The following is a 26,644-nucleotide window of genomic DNA, read 5'->3' as shown; positions in this document are numbered from 1 at the left end:
CCTCACTTTATCGTACAGCCGTAGTTGGTGGTGAATATGAGTTTTTGTTGTTTATAAAAAATCTATTTCTCTGTAAATAAACTTGCGGGAAAGACACCATGCATGCCATAAAACATGGTAATGTACGACGTAAAATAAGTGTAGTGTGTGTGGGTGGGTGTGTGTGTGTATCCAAGTTACTTTGCCATCTTTTCACTACATCCTAAGGCATTTCAACATTTAAATAATAATATAAAATGATATATAATATGTACATTGTACTGATCTTTAAATATGTGAATTAGTGCAGTCACAGTCAAGCACTGCAAAAACGAGCTACAGAGTATGTCTAACAGTCATTCTCATTTAATGGCGAAACGGTCTTTATTTAAGAGAACATCGCTGTGTTGAAGGTGATACATAACTTTATTCAATGTTATGTAAATGTAAAGTAACTGTGTTTTAATTGTTGTAGATATGTTATGTGCCATACAGCTGGATTTTTCTATTCACATCACATCATTTTAAATGTATATCACATATTAATATCAATCTCTGTGCATTAAGGGCAACTAATTTTACACGTTCAAGTTTCTACAGGTCTTGGGGAGTACTACTGCATATGTTGGCACATTGGGTTACATATCTTTTCAAAAGGCTCCAGTGTACCTGATTTACACAGTCAGCCAACATTACATGTCCCCACCAATAGATGGCGCCAATGTGTTGCGTGTATGTTTCATTGCATTGCAGATTTTAATTGAATTTTCTCAGTTTTGTGTTCAACTTGATCACATTATTATGATTCCCATTCTCATTCCCTCCGATTCAACATTCAAGTTCTTCTCGGATCATGTCCCATGTGTCCGGGCTCTATGCCAGCTGTCACTCAGGCAGTAAATCAACACAAGCCTAACCTTTGACGCGGTCACGCTGTAATCTCGCGTTGTACAGCGAGACTTCTGACGCACCCGGCTCCCGGTCCCAAATACAGTGTTCTTCTACGGTCGGCAAGTTAACGGCGCTTAAATGTCGGAATAAAAACTTTGTTGTCTTAAACATGAGCTTTTATTGTTCGTGACGTGTGATAGACGAGCTCTGTCAGTATGGACTATGCCGTTCGGTGCTGTGAAGGCATTTTATAGACGGTTAATGCGCTGACAGCTCAGGATCCTCATCGCAGCATCGCGTCTCGTTTTACCGGCATCTAACTCTTTCATCAGGTTACGTTGGAAGCGCTAGCTAGCTGAGCTAATTTATCAGTTGGAAAATAGCGAGAGGACTCATTTTCGTCTCAAATTATCTTTATTAATGTGTTCGTGGTGAATAGTCTGGTTTGTAAGTTAACGGGCAGCTGGTGGCTTTTCCTTTCGATACCGGCTGACATGGAGGGGCATGTGACGTGGTAGTCGGGGCTTGAGATATAAGCTAACAGTTGTCCCAAGTGCTCTTTGACTTGGATCTCGGGCGGTTGTCTGAGAGTGTGTCAACTTGTTCATTCATGCACCAGCAGGGCTCGTTGATGCCCACCTTGCTCAGTGATGTATTCTGCCAGTGCCGGTCCGCCGAGACCCACCCAGGGGTGGACCCGGGCGGTGGAGGCGGGCATGCCGCGGACACCTCATCGGCCTCACCATTTAACCCCGTCATCGGACAGCCCGTGGCCGGCGGCTGGCTCTCTGACTCCGACAAGTCAGCGCATCCATGTGACATATGCGGAGGGCCTGAGCAAGAGCATAGACTGAAAGTGCTGTTCCAGGTCCTGGATGTGAACGGTGATGGAGGCATTTGTGTCAACGACCTGACCATTGGGCTGAAGAAATTAGGTGTGCATCGCACTGAACATGAGCTCATGGTAGGTGAACATATTTTATCTGAAGTGAATGAGGTGTGTGCTTTTGTGTAAATGTGTCTGTCTTGTTTTGTTGCTGTTGATATTCCTATCTTACTTTATACACGTGGAAATGATTATAGACATAGATGTATTATTTTTTTTAAATATAACGAAGTCTATGATTTTATAAGTTAATGTAGTGTTATTAGATAAGAACAGTAAGAGACGATGACGAGAGAGAGAAAAGTTCTTTTAGCCTGTTTATCTGTTAATGACTGAACTCATTGTAATAAAATGTTTTTTTCAGAATTTATTTGATTTTGAATTTTTTTTGGTAATGAGTCGTGAAGGTCTTAAATTAAAATTTTTATGGTCTTAAAATGTCTTAAAAAGGTCTTAAATTTGACTTACTGAAGCCTGCAAGAACCCTGTGAGACAACCAGTTGACCTCCTGTATTTTCACTCAAATGGACTGGGAGCTGGGCAGTTTGGAGGGCACTGGTAGGCCTTGAGTGCTTTGTTATGTTCCTTGAGACATTCCTGAGCAGTTTTTGTATGTGTTCTTGGTCTGCGACAGCATTTGAGTGCATTGTGCCTGTCAAGTATCATCCACATGAATGCCGGGACTCAAGGTTTTCCAGCAGAACCAGGCATTGTAATGAGATGATCAATGTTATTCGCTTCACCTTAGGGCTGGGCGAGATGGCCTAAAAATTTCATCTCCGATTTTTTTTTTACACCAAACTCAATTTATGATTTTAATAGATTTTTTTCCTTCTTGAAAACAAGCTACAAATGACAAATAAATTATTAAAAGCATTACTTTTATTTTAATGCTTTTATTGTAAACAAAATTGCCCTTACATTTTAAACAGTGCACCTTCAAACTCACTTGCAAAAAATGTGCAAAAATACTTTTGTAAACATAAATGTAACATGTAAGATTGCTTGCTATTATAAAGAAAGATGAGTTTCCATATTGGTATTGATAAAGTATTAACATAACTTTCCTTGAATACTTTATTTTACAAAAGGTTCTTTTTGTTTACAAAAAGTACATTATATCCCTGAAGATATGTAAACTAAATTAAACATCTGCATGCTGCATAGTACCCATCACATGTTGGTACATGTACAGGACATGAGGTGTATGCTTGCTCTCTATTTTACACATTTTTGGCCAGAAAGACCTGGGATCCAAAGATTTCAGCATGTGGATGAACCTCCAGCTTTTCCACTGTATATATGGGCACCATATCTTAAACGATATGCACCGTGACTGCATCCGTAAAAGCCGTCCACCGGGACCCTTTCTTGTCATACGGGACACAATGATCAAATGATTCTGCTAAAGTTGGCCGCTTTATAGCGGGTGTTTGTGGGCTGCTGCGGTCTTGTACATCTCGTAGTGAACAACAAGTGTCCCACTGTGATGCATGCGTCTGTTTGAGATGCTGAAATAAATGGGTCGGACCGTGGTTTGTGTGAGGTCTGACGCTATATAACCAAGCTACTGACGAGTGAGTGCCTTTTTAGGAACAAACTCTCGGCTTGCTGCATGTTGTTGTGTCTGTTTCTCTGTGGAAAGTCAATGTGGGGGGAGGACGGAGTCCACTCTGAACTAAGGGAGCCCATGGGGAGCGGTGGTGGAGCAAGTTAAAGAGAAAATCGATTTTCATTTTTTAAAATCCTAAACCACAAACTCGAATTAAACTCGCCCTACTTCACCTGTTAGTGGTTTTAATGTTCTGGCTGATTGGTGTAAATGCTGTAGAACTTTGCTGATTTGTTGTGTGTTGGTGGTGTCTTCTAAGTCTGCAAATTAACACAGAGGAGGCCCACAGATCCACTAAATCTTTCCAGGCCTCAGTCCAGGGTCATGAATGTCTCTTCAAAGCCTCTCTGGAATCTAGCAGGTTATAGCAATGTCCAAATGCAGTACCAAACATACAGCCTCATATAGAGATTAAGATATCCTGATAACATACATATATAATCAAAAAACATCATTGGATAAGTTGCTGTTAACAAGTTTTTTAACCCTTAAGTACAATATATATAAACATTAAGAGAAAGACCGAGCTATTTAAATTAAAAACTACTCTGAGCAGCTAACTTTCAGATCAGACTGGTTGCATTTTTTTGCCAAAATATCCCATATTTTCCATATTTTCTTTTTATTATCCCATGGCTCTTCTCTCTTATCCCAAATTCTCCTTCGGCAGGCCTACATCTGTTCAGGTGGAGCGTTTACAGCCGCTTCTCTGACCACTACACAAGCTAATTATGTCATCAGTTAGTCATCAGTTAATGACCCACCTTCAAGTAGGTGGACCTGTTGTAATGGAAATGCATTACCATGCAATCCAAGTCAAACAGAGCAGAGCCAGGCTGGCAGAAGTAATAGAAAAATATCACTGGTGTTTTTGCAACCACAGCCATGTTGTTAACTGTAAAGTTATACCATCACAACCTTAATGAAGTTCTTACAGTTCATATTCAAGTTTATGAATACGGAATGTGTGCATCTCTTCATGGATTGTGGCACTTTCACAGGATTTCTATGGAGCCTGTTGGCTTATTGTTAATACATGGAAATATCACTACAGTATGGAGTCTTTGAATGACAAAGTTTCGGTGTCTCCGTGTCTGTTGTCTGACTTTACCAGGAGGTCAGTGCAAATAGAATCCTCCTGTCTGAAACTTTGCTTATGCAGTCTGCTTTTCTGACCGCATTCAGCGTTGCTTTTTTTGCTAACGATGAAGTGATAGTTTTCCTTTGTCAACTGTTTGCTAGCATGTTATTTTTAAGTATATATTTTTTTGGCCCTTTGCCTTTATTGACAGAATAGCTGAAGATATGAAAGGAAACAGATTGAGAGAGGGGGAGAGTGACACGCAGCAAAGGGCCCCGGACCGGGACTCTAACCTGGGGCCACTGCAGCGAGGACAAAGCATCTGTACATGGACGCCCGCTCGACCCACTGAGCTAAACGGCGCCCCTGCTAGCATGTTAATCATATAGACTTAAAAGACTTGTTATGATTGGCCCGGAGTGGCAGCTAATCACATACATTGAATAGCAATGGACCAATTGAACAATTGAACCAAGTAGATGATGTAGCATGTGGTATAATTTATTCATCATTTATATATACCCTCAGCTGCCAGATGTCAGTGCTGACCATGACACATGTGTGGTGGTCAGCCACTGTGGAGTGTCACATGTTTAATAGCCTTACATGTGAAGGACTTTGCTTCCAAGAAAAACCTTGTCAGAGTTAAGTCAAGTGAATGTGACAATTCCTCTTCCTGTCATACTGTGTATATGAGGTGTGACTTCAAAATGAGATAATAGGCATCTGTTCATGAAGAAGGAGCTACAGGCGTCCCCCACTCGCTGATAATATAGCGCTGACTCACTGACACTAAACTGCACAAAACAGCTTGTGCCCCTACACTTTTATCAAACGACGCAGCCACTCACTGCTAACCAGTGAAGATGAATTAAGATGATTAAATGAAAGTGCATTCAGAGAAAAGCCATTACTGGAGACACGCAGACATTCAACATTAAACTAATACAAATTCAAGGTCACATAAAACAAACACTGTGTCTGCCACAGCCAAGACTATACATCCACTGCATCTGTTACTCTGATGATAAAAACAGGAGGGAAATTCTTCTTTTGTCTGTTGTCTAGTTGAATATTTCCCTTTCCCATATTTCCCCAAGGTCTTTTAAAACTTCCAAGATATCCATCTTGTCACAAAATGACATATAGAACATTGAAAAACAAAAAAATGAATATCTTACATCTCAGTAAAAACATTAGATTTTTGAAAGCTTCTTTCTGGTTTAATTTTGGCCTTTTGTGGGCGTGTTCGCAGTGGTCTATTTTATTCAGTTTAACCACATTTTAACCTCCAGATAATTAAGACTAGATCATTTGTTTAAACAGGGAAATGATTTAGAACCTGCCTGTTCACCTGATTGCTTTGTTTACTTAGTGTACTGGACTGATGACGCATTCCCAGGTCACAGCTATTAAATTGGTAATTAAGTTATAAACATAACCAAGTATGACAACACAGGTTGTTACAAACCAGACTTTATTACACTACAGCCCAGACTCTGGCTGCAAATGATGTCAACAGAGTAAGATGGCAGCGCTCATATCAGGCATATTTTGGCTTCAGTTTTGTACAGTGGGAGGAAGTGATGATACGTTGTCCATCATTACATGTATGTATGTCAATGGTGAAGACAGAGAAGATGTATGTCTTCAGATCACCACCCCTAGTTAATGATAAGTAAAATATGGAATAATTGCAAATCTTATCTTTTAGGAAGGAAAGACTTTTCTTTGCTAAACTTTGAAAAAAAGAACCTCGTGCTAGTGGGGAGAGACTTGTTATAGTGTTTGGGAGCAGGTAGTTATTGCAGGTTTTATGGTTGACATATTTTATTCAGATGCCTGTCATAACTGTCAATAATCAATTCAGTCAACAGGATCAGTGTACTCTCCAAGCAGTCAGACAGAACTGCAGAAAGCTGCTGAAGTATTTAAGATTTTATGAAGAGATGGATCTACTCTGCTGCGTCACACTATAGTTCCCCTAGCAGGAAGAACCCAGCACATTGAGAATTTAAATGCAGCAGAGCTTGGTTTCGGGTGGACGGGAACGCCCACTGAATGCTAACAGTGTGTTTGGAATGACTCAGAGGGATTGCAAGAGGATAGTGAAGGAGGGAGGAGGGGAGGCATCACTCAGCAGTTTTTCTGCTGTGCTGGGGTTCTAAACGAGGGGAAACCCTGAGCTTCACCCTACCCCCTACTTATACCCTGGTTAACCATTGGAGGCATAAAGCAATTTCCATGCTCCTATCCTGTCCTCTATTGGCCTGCCAGTTCTTGACATTCGGACTTGCCAGTATGGGCTGCAGCGATTGGTCGGGCTCAGCTGCAGTGAGGATGCAGCTTTCTGGAGGCTCTCTCTGCTGCATTTCTCTGCCTGCTGGCACTGAAGCCGACTCAGTGGCAGGGTCTGCTGGTGCCATCATTTAATCATTCTCAACATGAAAAATGTACAGAGTGAAATTCTAGAATTTATGAATGGCGAACTCATGATTCTTCAGAACCTATATGGCAATAGTTAGCTCGGAGCGTTTTATTTTATCCTGCTGCCTTTGATGCTTACGGACCTGAACTTGGACATCTGTCGGTGAAGTGATTTAAATGGGAAAAAGATCAAGTAAAATGGGACACGGACACACTGAGCTGAAGCTGTAATGTGGAAGAAAGTGGAGGAGCTCTCTCTGTAGTTCCAGGCTGTCCTCAGCTGACCTTCCTACACTGCTTCTACTATTTCAAATCTTTGCTTTCAGCCAGCAGACACAGTTAAGTGTCGTCATTGTATTTGAGTAGAGGGCAGTCACCCAGACATACTAAGCCCCAGTCTGACGATGCTGCACGACATGCTGAGTTACCTGTGCCAGAGCCTTTTGGGCATGACACAGTGTAATCCTGCTGATACTCAGGTGCCAGAGAAGAAAGATGCTGAGGCTACTGGAAACTGCAGAGAGCTGCATGCAACTGCGAATTCATCTGACATTGACAGCAGCAGGAGTGATGTTTCTCTAAAGAAGACCACAGTTTTAATCATGGTGGCACCACCTACAGATCTTCAACCGGTAGGATAAAGCAGTGGGCTGTATAATGTTTTCGCTCTGACAGTAATGTACTGTAGATCAAAGCTAGCTTTACATCTCAGGCAAGGTTACAAACACAAATTAGCTTTGGGTCACTGCTGGTATTGTCATCTCGTGGGAGGGCCACTAGACAGTTCAAGTACTACAAGAAAAGCACATTATTTCAGAAAATTTTGATTTTATTTCCCTTAATAACACAATTTGTATAAATTATTATTTGATTTGTTTGATTTGTTAATCTTTTTCCTACTCTTAAATAACTTATTGAACCCCTGCACTGAAATACTTTTGAAAGTTACACCTGGCAGCACTTCTGTTCATATTTTCTTAATTTTGAACAAAAAACGAAGTAAACATCTGCACGGTAGTTTGTAACAGTGCAAATCTTTTTCCCTATAACTCACTTATTTAAACCTTGCACACAGCTTGCCACTGTAATCAGTGTTCGTTGTGTTACACAGTAGTCAGGCTTACACCAACTATATTACTTGCCCCCTATAGTAATATAGCAGAGGGGCCAGCAGCAGTGTGTGAAGAGAGTTATGGGAGGTGACGGATTTGTTGCTTGTTGTTGTTCAAAAATGTCATTTGTACAATACGGTTTGGGTCAAATATCTGCAAAGCCTGATAAAACATGGTTAACATAACTGCAAAACATCAGAATGTTGGCGTTTGCATTGTGAGCATGTTGACATTAGGGTAACACTGTCCCTAAGTATAGCCTGACAGAGCCGCTATACGTGGCTGTCTCTCAGTCTGGTTAACCTGTATTTGCTCCTTGTTGGCTCACTGAGCTGAAGGACCTTATTCAACACACTGCTCCTCAATCAAACATTTACCCTTGGTAGAACAACCACACTCTGGTCTTTTGAAAACCAAGCTGCCCAGCTGGAGTGGCATGAGCCCCTCAGGGGTGACTCCGGGTACTTGCAGTCCATTCATTGACTGACTGCAGCAGTAGTGTGTAGGAGTGCTCTACCTTGTGTTGATTTCTGGTCATTGCATCCAAATCTAAAAAAGTAAAACTACTTTCAACTGTAACATTAACAGACACATTTTAGATACATTTACATACATTTATAGTACAGTTATACCAAGTTGTTTCACCAAGATTAATATTAACAGGGACTATCAGCACATTCAGCACTTTTTTATAGTTAGGTCTGTGCAGTCAAACACATCACACAGAAAAGTGTGCTTTATTCAGTCTTATACTGTTGTGATCAGTTTTACTGTGTTTCACTTTATGTTGTCGGACCACTCAGTAAGTGATGGGAAATGATGGTGTCACTTGTTCTCTGTGAGATGTAGCCTATTTACCTATTAACTGTTGATGATCCAATGAGAGGCAGGCTGAGGTCCTGGTGGGTGGGTGTGGAGCTCTTTATATGCTTCATATATGGGATCTAAGGACACAGTTTTTCAGGAATAGAGCAAACACTCTACCTTGTGTTTAGTCCATTTACGTCTTCATTCTTTGACGTAGACAGTAGAGGAAACCTGATGTGTCTGTATCTCTATGTCCAATATGGACCACAATGAATTTGAATTTTTTTAATTCATCAAATGGATTACCAACTGGAATAAAGTCAATGTTCAAGCTGAGTTTATTTCTCCCTTTGCATGAAGTGATGACATATTTTACATGGAAAAGGGTATGAATGAAATTGCTGGATTGGGAGTAAAGTTGACTTTTTTTTGTGTTATGTAGATGTTCTATGTCAGTGTAATAATGGTGACCTGTATTTACTTTTTGCGTTTGTAAAAGGATACTCTGACGTAGGGTTTATTGTATGTGACTTCTCAAAATTGACTAAAAAGGTTACAGTGGAAGTATACATTTTTTAATGTGCCATCATGTATTTGCGTTATATTTGCTAGTCATAGTTGTTAGGGATCAGGTACTTTACCAGTGACAGCAATTTATGCCAATGAGATTATTATTATTAGAAAAGTAACCTTGTTTTGAGCATTTTCATATAATGATTAAGATAGATAGAATTAGATGTAGGGCTGCAAGCAACTAATGATTATTTTCATTATCCATCAAGCTGCAGGTAATTTTCAAAATTAACAGATTTATTGCTTAGTCCATTAAATATAGCAGAAAATGTTAAAAATGCTCATTATTATTTCCCAGAGCTCAAAGTGACGTCTTTGAATTGCTACTTTTGTCTAACCAATAGTCCAAATCCCAAAGACTCATCATCTACTGTCCTAAATGACAAAGAAAAGCAGCAAATCATCGCATTTAAAGGGATATTCCGGCATTAATTTAATCCATGATCTAACACGCTGTGACACCGAGTAAGACCCCCCTCGAGAGATCAAGTTTTCCGACCGCTAGCTTATGTAGTTTCAGCAACCATCAGAAAAGACCGCCCGATAACAATACACTGCAATAAAATGCCTTGAACTATGTGCTGGGACCCTATTTGTACTGTTGCTGAAGTTTGGTGCTGCTCTTGGCATTATTTGTGGCTATGAGTGGCTTTTTTTGTGCAGTCTTTTCTGAGGCTGCTAAAACTACATAAGCTAGCGGTCAGAAAACTTGGCCTCTCAAGGGGGGGTCTTACTCGGTGTCACGGTGTGTTAGACCATGGATTAAACTTAAGCCGGAATATCCCTTTAAGAAACTTGAGCCAGCAAATGTTTAACATTTTTTAAGCAAAAATGTTTAATAATCTTGAATCTTGAATGTTTTTGCTTAACAAATGTAAATTGAACAGTATTACACATTTATTAATATCATTGTCAGTTACAATGACTCTTAATGTAAATAAAACAGACAAATAACAAAAGCATTATTATAATTTGATAATAATAAAATTGTATGTTTTGGTAGACATGAAACTTGATGTAAACCTCCAATATATGTATATTTTAAGAACAGTAATACAGTGGATTTAAAAACCATAGATATGCAGATGTACATAGTATTACTGTCAATTTTCATTGAAAGAAAATGACTAAATGATGTCTGTGTAGCAGCAGTGTACTTAAGTGGTCATTGCTATGTGCCTTGAAATAGTTATGCTAATAATACAATATGATCATGCAATTGAAAGGGTCCATCATTCATACTCATTTTGAAACTTTAAATACTTTAAATACATGACCATCAATCAGACGATTAGCTGTTTCTATATAGTCATCATAGTTTTGGCTTACTAGTGTTGTCACGATACCAAAATTATGACTTCAGTACGATACCTGCCTAAAATATCTTATTACCGATACTGAAATGATACCACGGTGGAAAACTAAAACATCATCAAAAGTAATGGAATAAAATATTAGATGACAGAATGTGGAACTTAAAATGATTTATTTCTTTTTATTAATTAAAACACTTAAACTTAAAAAGTCAAAGTAAAAGGGTATGCATTTTTGTAAAAGCTGCTGAGCTTTATAGTTACTAAACCTGTTATAACAACAATGAAATGATTATGCAGCTGTTTAACTTAGCTGCCAATGTGGTTACAAGCATCTCTGTATCCAAGGAGACAAATGTCTTCTTGTTTTGTTCATTTGTCTTGTTTGCTCTCAGAGATTAAGTAACCTGATTTTCCATTAAAAGCTCAGTGCTTGCAGTAGAAAAAAATTAACAGCACATTAACTACAATTTTATTCAGCATAAGAATAATGAACATAAATGACATTAACTGTAAGTCTGGCTATTCATAAAATAAGATAATACTTTATTTGTCCCACAAAGGGGAAATTCGCATTTGCATTTCATGTTGATAAAGTTCAAACCCTGGATCATTAGCCTGTAAACTACAGTAGTGCACTAAAGTGCAACACAAATGACCCAGACCTGGTGGAGGTCTGTGCTCTAATCACACCATTTTCTAAAAATAGAGATTACAATATATATTATAAATGATTGACAAAAATGTACATTCTATGATTATGTTACTAGTACTGATTGACTTAAAATTGATAATTTACCTGTGAACACCAGCGCATGTTATGGTGAAGTTCATGTTACCAGTGTGAACGTTGCGTTTGCATACAGAGATGTGTGAAACCACATCGGACTGTTAAACAGTTAGCTTTTACCCCTGACTGCCTCCTGCAACTCTGATGGTGAAAAAAGTTGTCACAAAAAGTTGTCACAAAAAAAAATTAGCTTGACTTCCATCCAGGGGATATTTATGTTATCTATCACTAACCTGCAGCTCTTTAAACCCTTTGAACAAGTCCGCATGTCTGTCAGATAGATGTTTTTGCCAATGGTTTACCATACTACTACGGCTTACATGGGCTGGAAAAGTGATAAAATAAAAAACATTTTTATATGGCGGAGTCCTGAGGTTGAACTGATGAATTTCACAGCCAGAGGAAAGATGGTGCTCTGTAGTCTTATAGCACGGCACTAAAACACATTTTTTTTCACCATGCCATGATGATATTGTAACTTTAAAAGCAGATGTAAAGGACTACAACATGCAAAAACAGTGCTTTAATCTGACAAGGTATGCTAGTTCTATTTCAGTGAAAGGGTGAATTGTAAAAACACAGTCCCAGTCCCTCAAACATTGGCCTCTGGACTGGTCTCCATCTTGTGAGTCCAGTGGTGCACATGGTTTTGTTTTTTCTCATGCTCAAGTCAGCTCAGAGCAAATCATTGCTCGGGTGCATCCTGACAGAGACAAACATTTGGACTTGATGGCTGGCCTGCACACCCTGCTGTTCCTTCTCTTAGGTAGCCATTTCCTGCCGATACGAGTCTATTCATGTTCCAGCTAACTCTGATTCCTAGTAGAAATCCTTCCAGTTGGTTTGGCAAAATGTATTGGCAGAAAGTGCTGTGAACTGTCCGATAACCTGATATGTGTGGTGGCTGTAAAGTGGTCTTAACTGCTGGCTGAGTCAACAAAGCACAGATGGTAGGAGATGAAAGCTTCCTCACTCTGACCTCTACTGCTGTTTGTCATAGCACTTTGTCCACAAAGCAATACAGCTGTCTTCCATTACAGCATTGATTTCAAGTTAATATTCTAAACCGATAATGCTACTGTAAACACAGCCAACTCAAACATGTGAACATTGCTTAAATACAAAAATAAGGCAACATTTTTAAGAGCTGCTGTTCTCTGTCCATCTTGTGTTTGTTTCTCAATGGACACGAGTCCCTCAAAGGTTTCTCCTGTTTCCTCTCTCCTTACAGAAAATAGTGAAAGCAGGAGACAAAGACCTGGACGGGCAGTTAGACTTTGAGGAGTTTGTTCATTATCTCAGAGACCACGAGAAGAAACTCCGGCTGGTCTTCAAGAGCCTGGACAAGAAGAATGATGGTAAGGAGTCTCATTATAACTAGTGACCCACCAGGTGGGTTATTAAGAACAGACAGCACTGAGGCAGTGTGATATGACGATATATACTGCGTAGCATAGGAAGTTATCTATCATTCGCTCCTGTGTTCTATCATTTCTTTTGTTTTGTCACAAATCAAACCCTTTGCAGCAATATTTTTCATCATTTGTGCGCTGCTCAAATACAGGCAGGACATTTGCATGAAGGCAACACAAACTAACATGGAGGGAAATTAACTTGACACATAACAGGGTAAATCCTAACACGAGAAGGACTTGTCGTGGCAACTGAAAATCAGACTCCTGAGACCAAACCATAAGCTCATATCTTAAAGTGGGGCTACTTCTGTCATATTTATGTTGTTTGGGTATTTAAATCTTACAAAGGCCTAAACATTTTTTTTAAACATACTTTCAAGATAAAATAAAACATTCTTTCAATACAGTAAGTTTCAATACACTGTTATTTGACTTAAAAAAAACAACATCTAGATATAAAGTGGCCTATATGAGATTTTGGTCATATCACACAGCCCTAGACATGACTGATACAGTATCACAAAAAAGGGTTTCTAAGGTGATTTGGTATTGCATTTTTGTAACTTGGTGTTCTCAGAAGAAATGGAAAAAAAAGAGGAGCATTCAAAAAACAGCAGTGTCAATGATATCTTGATTTAGAGTTCCAAAAACTCCAACTACTACAACTTCCATATTCAAGAAATTTTGTTTTTTCATAAGATTTGATAGACATCCTCCAACGATTCAAAAGACATCATACAACTCTGTTTACAGGTTGAGTGTTGCTCACTGTGATTAGTCAATTGACCTGTATGAAAACATCAGGGAAGCTCACCTTAACTTTACCTTCACCTTAATTGTCAACAGACACCTTTGCCCCTTAGTGTGTTTAAATGGTATTATTGTTGTTTTCATTAGTCACAAATAACAACAACACAGGACAAAATGGGGTTTTCTCAATCATTTAGTGTGTAATAGAAATGAATCACCAGTTAACCTTCCTTTTCCTGGCTGACCTTGTGCCCGATGGCAGGCAAAACTGTGCATAGTAAATAACTACTTTATCCTTTTGGTGCAGGTCGGATAGACTCCCAAGAAATCATGCAGTCTCTCCGTGACCTGGGAGTGAACATCTCTGAGGAACAGGCAGACAAGATTCTCAAAAGGTGACAGTCCACAATAACAAATCTGTTAACTCCATCTGTGTGTGCGTGTGTGTGTCCGGCTTTTGTGTTCTGTTATATGTCACATTTTATCACATGAGATCTGAATCTGAGTAGCTATTGTATACATCCTCCAAACAACATCAGGTACTAGTTAGGTTAAAGTCGGACCAGTTTTTGCCACATCTGGTAATGATGTTAAAGTGGTACTCTCTTCGTTAGCCTCTTTCAGACAAACACCTCTTTACATAAACGGAGTGGCATTTTAACATTTTAGTCTTTATAAGTGCCCAAGTCACTTTTATGTCAAAAGGGTTGTTAAAAACTATTAATGATGAAATGAAAACAAGTATTGATCCCATCTTACTTACTCAGTACAGAATTATATAATGTAACTAGTGGTTTGACAGAGTAACTGGGTGGTCCATGTATAACTTCCCCAATCCAGTACAAAGAAAGGAAAGGGGAAAGGAAAACAATATTTATTTCTAAAATGACAGCCGAGCATCAATCTCAGTTCAAATAACAGCATGTCGGTGTCAATTTTAAAAGTAAGGTTTCCATCAATCTAAATACCTATATATCTCTAAAATTGCACATTCATTATGTTATCACAGAATGAATTTCAGCACCATCATAGAAAATAATTCTTGCACTGGAAAACAACATCCACTTTGTTTTTGCACACTTTTGGACACGTTTCAAGTCACAAATGTGTTTTTGAATACAGTTAAATGATAGCTGTTGATTTATTGGTGAAGTGTTAATAGAATGTGCACTGGCATATAGGACAGTATCTTCAGCAAAAAAATGAAAATTGCAATTGCATAATCAGGCGGTAACATTATTCTGAAATTGATTAATAAGACTGGTCCAACTACTGAGCATTGTGCAACCTCCTTGTGGAGGAGAACTTGGCATTTCCTAATTTAACACAGTGTAATTTGTCTGAGAAATCATTCTGAAACCTCAAACGTTATCAAACCCAAAGAAAGAAAGTCTGTGTCAAAGCAAAAAGTGGTCTTACATCGACAAAAAGAGTTGCACACTGTTTTTTGTTGTCTAAAGCTGAGACTATATTATTAATAACAAGGGGCATGGTAGAAATAGTGCTATTCTTGTGTCTGAAACCAGATTAAAATGGAGATAGTATGGAGTGCATGAATAAAAATGATTTCAACTCATGTCATTAATGAATGATTCAAGTATTTTTCGCAAGACAGGATAGATTTGAAATTGAACGATAGTGAATCAATATTGCATTAGGTCTCAGCTACCATCCAACTAGAGACAGGGGTTAGACTAAAGACAAGATTTACTCCAGGATTGATATTAATGAACCCACTATGTTCTTCCAAACCAACAGTATGACAGCAAAGTCTGTCAAACAAATACCCAGATGCAGCAAAATGATTATTAAAAGCAGTGGAGAAGTATCAGTTATCTGAGTTTGTCCATCTGTAACATAGGCAGGTAAAAAAAAAAGGGCCAGCGCTTTTACTGGAGGATTAAACTATTTTCCAGAATTTACTAGGATTATGAAAGGGATTAGTAAAGGAGTGCATATGATAGCCAGTTGTGGTTATTCTAGTGCACTTGTTGCTTAACCGTCTAAAGGCAAGCCAGTGACATGGGTCCTTTGTGTGCCTAGCCAGAGCCCATGCCTTATTTCTGGTTTAAAATAAGGTAGAAAGCTCAGCAGAGAATCACGGAGTGGAGCTACATTTTCTCCTTGTCTTTATAAAAGGGACGTGCTTATCTAAAACTGAGCGTAAGACATTGGTAAAATAACTTAAAGCTAAATCAGGGTCAGGGATTTTCAGTGTGTTATTGATTGAATAGAAGTTGTGCACAAAGGCTTGTTCATTACATTTTTTAAATTTCTTTTGACCGCTATATGTGAATTACTTTTCCTCCATTTCACATTTCTTGATTCTGATTCTTGATCTTGATTCAGATAATTAGATTTAGATTTTTGACTTGAATGTGCTGATTACATTGGTGAGGAGATTTACCTAATGTCTGAGCAATTTTTCCCTTCATTGTGTGGAACAAAGGTCCTATATTCTAGAAACGTATACCATTTTTCCACCCAATTTATTGGACTTACACATGTTTTTTAACGCTAAAAATTGTGTATTGACCACAGTCCCACTTCCCGCAGGCTTTTATCTGAAGCGTTGCGTTGTACGTTTGATGTCACAAATGTGCTGGAATCTGTTGTAACAGAAGAGAAAATAACAATAGAACCATTATCAAAGAAGCATCTGTAAAACAATGGATCGCAGTGGAATTTAACATGTCCGGGTCAGTTTAGATCAAAGGTGATAAAAACCTGGGTCTACTGAAGAGTCAGTTGACGATCACATTGCACATAAAAGCCAGATCTTTATGGGTTTAAGTGGGATTTTTGACCAGTGAAAAAGGGGTTTATCAAAACACTCAAGAAAGAAATACAGATAGCCCATATTCATAAACCATGTCCGTGAACCTTGAACGAGCTGTCAGGACTTCTGTAAGGTTTAAATATGCACCCAAAGCCTCATCCACAGAGCTACCATGAACAACAAAGAAGAACAAATGCATGTTCCATGTCTACAAAGGGCTCAGCCATGGTCTAGTTGTTCTGTGTATGTAGCAGCAACTGGCTCACTTTGTTATGGCTCAGTGTGATCTTTGTCTGGTTCTTCTAATCTCCTGTCTGTGTGTCTGTCTGTCTCTTCTCCTTTCTGGCTGGTCTCAGAATAAGGAGGGGTCATATCTGGGCCCCTATCTTGTAGTAAGTAGTAGCTTCTATAGTCTCCTTGCTGCACTGACCACCGCTGCATAGTGTATCGTATTCATCTACCACATCGGTAACACAAAGCAATGCTGTCATGATATGGTGATTCAGTTGTGGCACAGAGTGCTCAAGTAAAGCATCCTGCTACAACAGAATGCACTTGTACTTGTAAAGGAAGCCAAAAGAACAAACGTTATTATCACTGAGAAGTAATAGAGCATGTGAACAGATAGTTTGTTCTCTCTACTCTCTAAATCTGTCGCTTTTCAAACAGTCTGTCTTATTTCACGTCCTCAGTATGGATAAAAATGGCACAATGACAATCGACTGGAATGAGTGGCGGGATTACCACCTCCTGCATCCGGCTGACAACATTCCTGAGATCATCCTTCACTGGAAACACTCCACGGTACACACTCTTCCTCTCTACTCCACAGCAAGAGCAGCAAACATGAAGAGCACACATGAAGTCAAAATCTCATCTTTTCTGCTGAAATGTAATTGTGGGGAAAATGTCTTCGACAGAGGGACTTTAGAAGTTGAACATGGTTCCCATAGTGTTACGTTAAATGATGACACTACCAAAGAAATATAAAAGACAATGATTGACTCACGGTACATGCAGTTAGAATGAATGCTGGAGGTTATCTGTTCTGGTTTTTTTAGCTTGAAGGAGTTATATCAAAGTGAAAACACCCAACTGAAAGCTTTCCCCATATACCACCCCTAGAAGGAGAAAGGTTTGAATAAGAGGTCCTGTGATAAAGCTTACAGTTGCAAAGTAAATGCAAAGGGCAAGAACTGGCAAAGTTTGGGTTAGAAAGGAGCATATTCAACCTGCATACTTTACTACACTGAGTTGGTTTTGTACTGTAAAAAAGAGTTTTGTAACAATAATAATAATAATAACATAAAGAAATATGTTGCTGTTATAAGAATAAATGAATAATCAGTCTTTAATAGAAAGGAGAAAATAATAATGTCAGGATTATGTTGTATATGTTAGTTGTTATGATGTAAAAAGGTAAAAGCAAGGAAAGTTTCTCATTATAAAGAGATTATTTGTCATTGTGGCAGTAATATACTCCCATAGGTTTAATGTCCAAGTTATTTGATGTGTGAAAGTTAGTATGCCTTCATCATTTGCAAAACCTTCAAAAGGATACAACGTCAGCTCTGATACTAGACCCTCAAGGTTTCCTTTGTCATCTGGAGTTTTTGAACCCACGGTATGCAAGTGTAAGGCATTACATTACATTGATTCCACTTTCAAGTTACAGCGTGCTGGTATGCGCACTAGTTTCGTGGGTCTCATACAGCAGAGCATGTAAAACAGCCCATCCAGGAGATGCTGAACGTGTGTGAAATACAAACCCCAATTCCAATGAAGTTGGATGTAAGTGGTGTAAGTGATGTAAGTTGGGTGTAAAATGTAAATAAAAACAGAACACAATGATTTGCAAATACACTACAAAGACAAGATATTTAATGTTCAAACTTCTAAACTTTATTGTTTTTTTGCAAATATTCACTCATTTTGAATTTGATGCCTGCAACACGTTCCAAAAGAGCTGGGACAGGGGCATGTTTACCACTGTGTTACATCACCTTTCCTTTTAACAACACTCAATAAGCATTTGGAAACTGAGGACACTAATTGTCGATGTGTTGTAGGTGGAATTCTTTCCCATTCTTGCTTGATATACGACTTCAGTTGCTCAACAGTCCGGGGCCTCCGCTGTCATATTTGCACTTCATAATGCGCCACACATTTTCAGTTGGAGAAAGCTATGGACTGTAGGCAGGCCAGTCTAGCACCCGCACTCTTTTACTATGAAGCCACACTGTTGTAACACGTGCAGAATGTGGCTTGGCGTTGTCTTGCTGAACTAAGCAGTGACGTCCCTGAAAAAGACGATGCCTGGATGGCAGCATATGTTGCTCCAAAACCTGTGTGTACCTTTTAGCATTATGGTGCCTTCACAGATGTGCAAGTTACCCAAGTCATGGGCACTAACACGCCCCCGTACCATCACTGATGCTGGCTTTTGAACTTTGCACTGATAACAGTCTGGATAGTCCTTTTCCTCTTTGGCCCAGAGGACATGATGTCCATAAATTCCAAAAACAATTTGAAATATGGACTCATCAGACCACAGCACACTTTTCCACTTTGCGTCAGTCCATCTCAGATGAGCTCGGGCCCAGAGAAGCCGGCGACATTTCTGGATGTTGTTGATATAGGGCTTTCACTTTGCATTGTAGATTTTTAACTTGCACTTGTCGATGAAGCAACGAACTGTGTTAACTGACAGTGATTTTCCGAAGTGTTCCCGAGCTCATGTGCTAATATCCTTGACAGAACGATGTTGGTTTTAATGCAGTGCCGCCTGAGGGATCAAAGGTCACAGGCATTCAATGTTTGTTTTTGGCCTTGCCGCTTACATGCAGAGATTTCTCCAGATTCTCTGAATCTTTTGATGATATTATGGACTGTAGATGATGATATCTCTGTCACCTGTGCAGCATCACAACCTTACCTGCTAACGCAAGGAAGGTGGTAGGCCAATAGCATATGCAGAATAAGAAAGAGCCATATGAAAGCATATATTTTGTTTCAACAAAATAAGAAAACCTATTAAGGAACAGCTTGGATGCTACTTTTTTTTTCTTAATGCAGCTGTATCATCCAGGAAAATATTAGTTAAGGCTAAGTATCGGATCGGGACTCAGTATCAGCAGATACTAAATATTAAATGACTCAGAATGGGATCGGGCTGAAAAAAACCTAATCGAGACATCCTTAATAACAATAATGATACACAATGACACAAACCTGACTTCTTAAATCCTTGTCAATACAGTTGTCTATTCAAAACAAGTTTACTGAGGCGGTGTGTCAACATACTTAATCCCTCTGCTTCCTCCTCAGATCTTTGATGTTGGGGAGAGTTTGATGGTGCCAGATGAGTTCACTGCAGAGGAGAAGCAAACAGGAATGTGGTGGAGACACCTAGTAGCTGGAGGAGGAGCTGGTGCTGTTTCTCGAACCTGCACAGCACCACTGGACAGGCTCAAAGTCCTCATGCAGGTAAAACACAATACTCAGCGGATGGATGAGGGAGCGTGACATTCTAGACAAACTGCACAAAGGGAAGTGGATGAATGATTTCAGTGTGAACATATGCAGACTGTTTGTCCTGGTCTTGGCCTCCCCAGGTTCACGCCTCCAAGAGCAACAGCATGCGTATCAGTGGGGGCTTTACTCAGATGATCCGTGAGGGCGGTGTGAGGTCACTGTGGCGAGGCAACGGAATCAATGTCATCAAAATCGCCCCTGAGTCTGCTATTAAGTTCATGGCGTATGAACAGGTATGCAACAGTACAGCTCCAACAAGCCACATATTTCTGTCACATGTCGAGTTGATGCGTAACAAAAGGATGTCCTGTCTGACAGATTAAGCGATTAATTGGAAGCAACCAGGAGATGTTGGGCATCGCAGAGAGACTGGTGGCAGGCTCTCTGGCTGGAGCCATCGCTCAGAGCAGCATCTACCCCATGGAGGTGAGAGACCAATGAACACAGACAGAATGAAGCCATTTTATCAAGCAAGAACTTGTTTAAGAAAACAAAGTGTAGGTTTGTCTCACCTCTCAGAAAGGCCTGATATCACTTCCTGTCCTCTCAGGTCCTGAAGACACGATTAGCCCTGAGGAAGACGGGTCAGTACTCCGGCATCGTGCATTGTGCCAAACATATCTTCCAGAAGGAGGGTGTGGCTGCTTTCTATAAGGGCTACGTCCCCAACATGCTGGGCATCATACCCTACGCTGGTATCGACCTGGCTGTGTATGAGGTGTGTGGTTATTGCCGAGGGATGATATTCTTTTTTTGTTTATTGCTTTTTAGTTCAATCTGACCGCTTTGCTCTGCTCTCCTCTGTCAGACTCTGAAGAATTCCTGGCTGCAGCGCTTCGCCACAGACAGCGCTGACCCGGGAGTGTTTGTGCTCCTGGCTTGTGGCACCACCTCCAGCACATGTGGCCAGCTGTCCAGCTACCCACTGGCCCTGGTCAGGACTCGAATGCAGGGACAAGGTCAGTCACTGTAGATTTGATATTTTCAGAGTTTCAGAATCACTTCAGTAGATTAATTGATTGAGGTTTGCTCTTACAGGCTTTCCGAGTCGGATTCAGAACATGTAACTGCACAAAATAGTCTTCAGTTGCCTGTTTTAATCTGATGAATGCCTCCTTGTTCATGAGGAGGTGTATTAAAAAATCTCTTTTACTACTTTAAAGCTCCTTTTTTTACAGGAAAGGTCCATTCACAAAATATGTCAGCAGTTTTTTTCTGACAACACTACAGAACAACTGCCAAAATGATTTTCTGCCAGCATTCAGTCCATGCTAGTAGGTTATACTAGCTGGGAAATGTGAAAATGTTTGACTTAAACTGTCTTTGCTTCCTTGTGCACTGTCCCTTTTGAACAAGCTGATGAGTGAGTAAATTATTCAGGTTTATTATTGAGCTAATACCCGGTGAACTCAGTGTTTTTGAGCTGACATATATTTTCTGAATTTGTCGATTACCTCTGTTGCCCAGTAGCTGACACTGTACTGCAGTGGGAGGCTGCTGCCACCTGCAGCACTATAACGTCATCATGTAAAACATGGGAATGTTTAACACCATTAATATTACAAGTTTCATTGATATCATAAATATTGTGTATTGGCCACATAATCAAACCTTAAGGCTGATGTTGCTGCAGACAATTTTGTTTAACTAGGTTTGTCTGTTTAAGGTGTATGTTTAGTTTAGCAAACTCGAATGGTAAACTTAGCTCTTTCATCATTTCCCTAAGTGTAGTTTCCCTGTTGCCATGGTCACATTCCCTTCATCATTAACTCAGATGGCAGAGGTCGAAAGACACGCAAGGTGGTGAGCAGCAGCTCCGCTCACTCCCCGCTGCTGGGAGAAGCCACCTCCTAAAGTACCAATAGAGTTCTAATGTGATATGATTTTATTGTGACTTTAATAGTCAAGGTTTGTGATGTTTATATGTTTGTTTATGTACGGTGGACCTGTTCATAAGTTTAGACTGCAGAGGGCAACAAGCAAGTAGCTCTGTGTTTGCTGCAGTGTTTGCTGAGTCTCTCCTCCTCTGTTTCTTCAGCTACCCTGGAGGGAGGCCCTCAGATGAGCATGTCGGGCCTGTTCAGACACATCATTAGGACCGAGGGGGTCAAGGGACTGTACAGAGGCCTGGCACCCAACTTCATGAAGGTCATTCCATCTGTCAGCATCAGCTACGTGGTCTATGAGCATCTAAAGATCACACTGGGGGTCCAGTCAAAGTGAAGAGGGAGGCAGAGAGGGATCAAGAGAAAACCAAAGAGTTTCTGTGCTTGTCTTTTGACCTGAAGATTGGCTGTGTTTGGTTCTAAGGAAGAAGCAGCTGGCATTCTACATATTTAAATCACCAATCAAATCCCAGGATTCAAAGGATAAATGTGAGAAGATGTGAATCATGAACTTGAAAGCAGAGAGGCCTATGAAGACTTTACATTTAGGGAAGCTTGATTAACATGATGCCTGTTCGTTGCTCTTATCTAAATCTTTCTTTGAGCAATCATGCAGTAGTTAAAGTCCTGCTAATCTTAATTTAAGAAGACAGAAGTTTACATTGAATTAATTGGGCGATTTACTGGTGTACCAGTAAAATGTACCTGCTTGTTTTGGGCACTGACACTGATGTGGCAGGAGCAGCTCTGCTTCATAGGAAGACTCTGTGTCTTGAAGGGCTTTTCTAAGGCAAATCACGAGTAAGTATTTTCTCCCAACTGGAAGACTTGAACACTAAAAATCTGCAAAAGTACTCTGAATGTGCACAAAACCCATGTGGATATAACCTCGCCAGGTATCAAATGTGCTCCTTTATGTTGACTTGGTGGGATCCACAGCCTTATTCTGTGATACAAGGTGATCATTGGTCAAACAAGACCTCATTAATTAATGAGGTTAGTGAAAATATATTCAGCTACAGCCAGCTCTCAGCAGCTTAAGATCTTGTTTTTCTACATCTATCAACATTGCTTTGGATTGAGAAACACGTGGTTTTATGTTGGTGATCTCCAATAGTCATTCATTCCTCCTTCACTCTGCCCAGAGGTTCAACCTTTCCATTATTGACACTCCAACATCTCCCTCAGGTCTGTGCCTGTAAACATTCCCCATACACATTCATGCTTCTGAAGAGATGAGTCTTGATATTAAACTCACCCTTTTCCTCTTGCACTACCCTTATGTTTATAAAGCCACTTCTGGTAAGGATCTAGGAATTGCATGGTTTTTACTATGTTTAAAGTAAATGAAGCTTCAGTCTGTTGCTTTAAACAGCAAATGTGACCACACGCAGTAAACCACTGTCTCCTAGTGGCTACAGTGTGTTTTACGTCTTGTTGTACGTTAGAGATAAAAACCACAGATGGTAGCATTAGTAGTAGAAATCAGATGCACATTATTCAAAAAGGTTATAATCTCAGTGAACTAACTCGGCAATGTTAGCATCTCGATTTAAGGTGAGCAGGCCCAGTGGGGCTGGTGTTTGATTTGAAGACAGTGGACTTATTGTACAGAACTGTAAGTCTGTCGTTTAGCATTTTGTTGTACGTTGACTGACTGCAAAAAGAAAAGAATTGCTGAATTCGAGCTGGGGCTTGTCAACATAGTGGTAAAGAATTATAAGCAGCAGTAGTCAGTGACATAAGGGATCAGGATAAATAACCCAAAGAGCTTGCCTGCTTTCAGATGCTGTTCATGTCCACAGTAAGGTCGCTGTGGAGCGCTGGGAACCTTTGCACTATCTATCCTTCCTGTCATAATCGTAGAAATGTCCAATTCAGCGGAGCCAGGTCAGCTGACGTAGGCCACACATGTAATCATTTTACTGTAGTTTCAGCAAGTAAAAGAGCAACTCTCTGGTCTTGAAAATAATATTTTCATCATTAGACCCAGTTGATCCTGATTTTATAAAACACAAGTGATTAAACTTTACTTTGTGTTTAACAGTGTTATTTAGGAACTCTTGTCAGAGCCCAAAAACTGTTGTATTACCGACACCCGAAATCAACATGGCACATTCAATATTCATAAGAGGTATGAGTACATGGCTTCATCTACAAGTTTAAATTGGATTCAAATGTATATAGGATAAATAAATAGATAGATGCACTATACTTGTGTTAGGATGATAAGACAACTCTCTTCAAACAGCACATTGACCTATTTTGCTTTGGTGATGTCAGTCGTTCAGCACTATAGTATAATGTTGTGAGGTTAAGTTAAACTGCACAGAAGCTTAATCGGAGCGTCTTTGGCATACAACTCCAGTCCTCCTTAATTCCTGTACAGAATATCAGTTATCATACACGCACCCCTAGTTTTCTGAGTTTCCCTTTGCACAGGTTTAGCATGAGTCATCAGGTGAAAAAGTAGTTGTGTTAGTCACAGGAGTAACTTTCTGACAAGGATTTTACAGGTGAAATTCCTGTTAATATTTCGTCAAATGTTGTCAGTAGGTAAGAGATCTCTAAGGAACATTTAACCTGCTTGTCGGCTAGACATCTCCATCCTTTGTACTTTGTAAATAAATACTCCTATAAGTGACATGGCAGGACATCCGAGCAGAGGCAGCACTCCCAACCTGACTGATGCCTGTGTCAAATGGTCACAGATTCCCATGAGTGCCTTGTGTGCCGAGCCTCTCTTATGTAAATGTACCTACACGCTATCAGAGGAGGAGTCTGTGGAACATTGAATGCACTTTAAGGTCCTCTGCTTTAATTCCTGTTTTTATTTATTACTGTATTTATGTATTTATTTTTCCAAAAAAAATATTGATGAGTGAGTATGTGATCTGTTGGTTGTGCTGAGTGAATAATAATCAGCTGGCTTCTAGCTTTTAGGGTCATCTGTGGTGAAAAAAAACTGCGACTGAGGTTTGTTTTGGGTGATAGAGCGACTGATGTGGTTTGAATTTCAATGCCTCAATTATGTGGAGCCACAAAGTGTTCAATACTTAATAAATAATCATAGGAATACATGCTATTGTATAGAGCAGCCACAGAGGGAAAATGGCTGTCTTTCTACTCTTCCCATCTTTAGAATCAAAATGTGTCAGAAGAAACTTTGAGTTGACCGCCTTATGTCAGCCGCTCACATTGTTGTTCACAGGGCCTCTTCATTTTGATGCTGAGTGATTAACCAAGCTCACTACCCCAGTTAGCTAGTTAGCCAGTGAGGTGGATTAACATGAACTGCATTGTTGAGCTAAGTTTAAAAGAAAAGAAGATATCTGTTACTCTGCCTGTGTATTTTGTTTATTTACAGCAGAAATCTCTAGTTGGTTGAGTCAGAATAACTTTAGCATTGTTGTTGCTAAATGGCTAGATATCATAGCGGTTGAGCTTACTAGCTTGAGAGGCAGGAGGCATGCGATTGGCTCAAAGGTGAGAGAGGACGATGACAACAGCACCGTCATTGTAGTGGCAGAATGATATTATGTGTGCCATACGTGCACAAAAGGTGTTGTTGAGGAAAATGTCAATAGTCGTTTGAGCTCTCTCCACAGGTTTAGTCAAAATAAATCTTCAGTACACAGAGTGAGATGTTTTCACCTGCTGTTGATGCCCAACTCCCACTCAGTCCTCAGCCGCTTCATGCCTCTCCTGTCCCCTCGTGCCGTTTCTTCTCATCCTATGGGAGGTGAAAGACCCCAGTCTAGTAGAGCTCCATGTCTAATAGCTAACGGTGGCTAGTCACTACAGCCAGAGTATAGTGAGCAGCAGCTGTTGTCCCCTATATTGGTGGAGCTACTTCTGAACTCTGGCAATTTCTTCACCAAATTCTGAAATTTAGGTGACACAATATTGCATAATGAGTTGAATTTGAAAAAAAATTATAATAATAATTTCATGCATATTGTTGCAGAATGTATTCGTATTACTGTATATTTAATCGGGTCTCAGGCAAAAGCACAGCTGACTGTCATGAAGAATAAACATGCTGTGGGCAGCAGAGACACATTCTGAACATTATCTCATCATATGCAGAGTATGTTGTGGGAACTAATGCAACAAGAGGAAGGGTGTGTCCCTTTAAAGAGCAGCTACTCTGCTGTACAAACCAGCACTCTGTCCAATCTGTGTGTTACTGATAAAACCTTTCAGAATGCCATGCTGCTTTTGTCAGCTGCCTTACTTCAGCACCACGTCTGCTGTGCCTTTGTAGCAGGTGGAGAAGAGATGATGGCCGTGCATCTGCTCATGCGATTATTGATCCTCATTCACAGGCTTAGACGCAAATGTCTCAGTTCATCTCTCTTGCCTCCTCGGCCTCTCTGGCTCAACCAGTGTGTGTCTGATGCCTCACTCTGATATCGTATATACATAAATGGTGACACAGGATGATGTCACTGTGTGGCCGCATGTGAATGTTACATGCTCCAATGTCTTACAAGTAGTCCTAAGCGTATGTTGTATTGACCAACGGGAAGATCGGCAGTAGAACTTAAAGTATACAGGAACTACTACACTATACAAACCGAAGGCTCTAATGTATATTGATATATGGTGGCATAGTTTACAAAATGTATTCAATATATTTTATTTTGTTATGCTAGCTGTACATGACTGAGATGCCAGAATGAGTATGTGAGGTCTTGTTTAGTAGTTGTTTGTTTGTAGAAACATCTACTGAAAGAATGTCATGATGAAAATAAGATTGATGCTTGTTGTATATCTCAACTGTTAAATAAACTAGTTCAGCAGTGT

At 39.8% G+C, this 26,644-nt stretch overlaps 1 protein-coding gene across 2 annotated transcripts; it reads left to right on the top strand.

The window, feature by feature from the left end:
- The first annotated feature begins 646 nt into the window (after window positions 1-646).
- LOC115593099 (calcium-binding mitochondrial carrier protein SCaMC-2-like) lies at window positions 647-26,644 on the top strand. 2 transcript variants are annotated; one of them, XM_030436463.1, is made up of 11 exons: window positions 647-1,834; window positions 12,703-12,829; window positions 13,944-14,031; window positions 16,772-16,807; window positions 17,108-17,219; window positions 19,743-19,901; window positions 20,030-20,182; window positions 20,268-20,375; window positions 20,500-20,667; window positions 20,758-20,908; window positions 21,988-26,644. In XM_030436463.1, the coding sequence occupies exons 1-11, from the start codon at window positions 1,481-1,483 to the stop codon at window positions 22,170-22,172; spliced, it is 1,641 nt and encodes a 546-aa protein (XP_030292323.1). In that variant the 5' UTR covers window positions 647-1,480; the 3' UTR covers window positions 22,173-26,644. The 2 variants fall into 2 exon arrangements, with proteins under 2 accessions (XP_030292323.1, XP_030292324.1); XM_030436464.1 differs by lacking the exon at window positions 16,772-16,807 and having other exon boundaries at window positions 913-1,834.

This window comes from Sparus aurata, chromosome 12 (assembly GCF_900880675.1).
Source record: "Sparus aurata chromosome 12, fSpaAur1.1, whole genome shotgun sequence".
Taxonomy (NCBI): Eukaryota; Metazoa; Chordata; class Actinopteri; order Spariformes; family Sparidae; genus Sparus; species Sparus aurata.
Note: the sequence above shows the minus strand (reverse complement) of the source record. Positions and strands in the feature narration are given on the sequence as shown.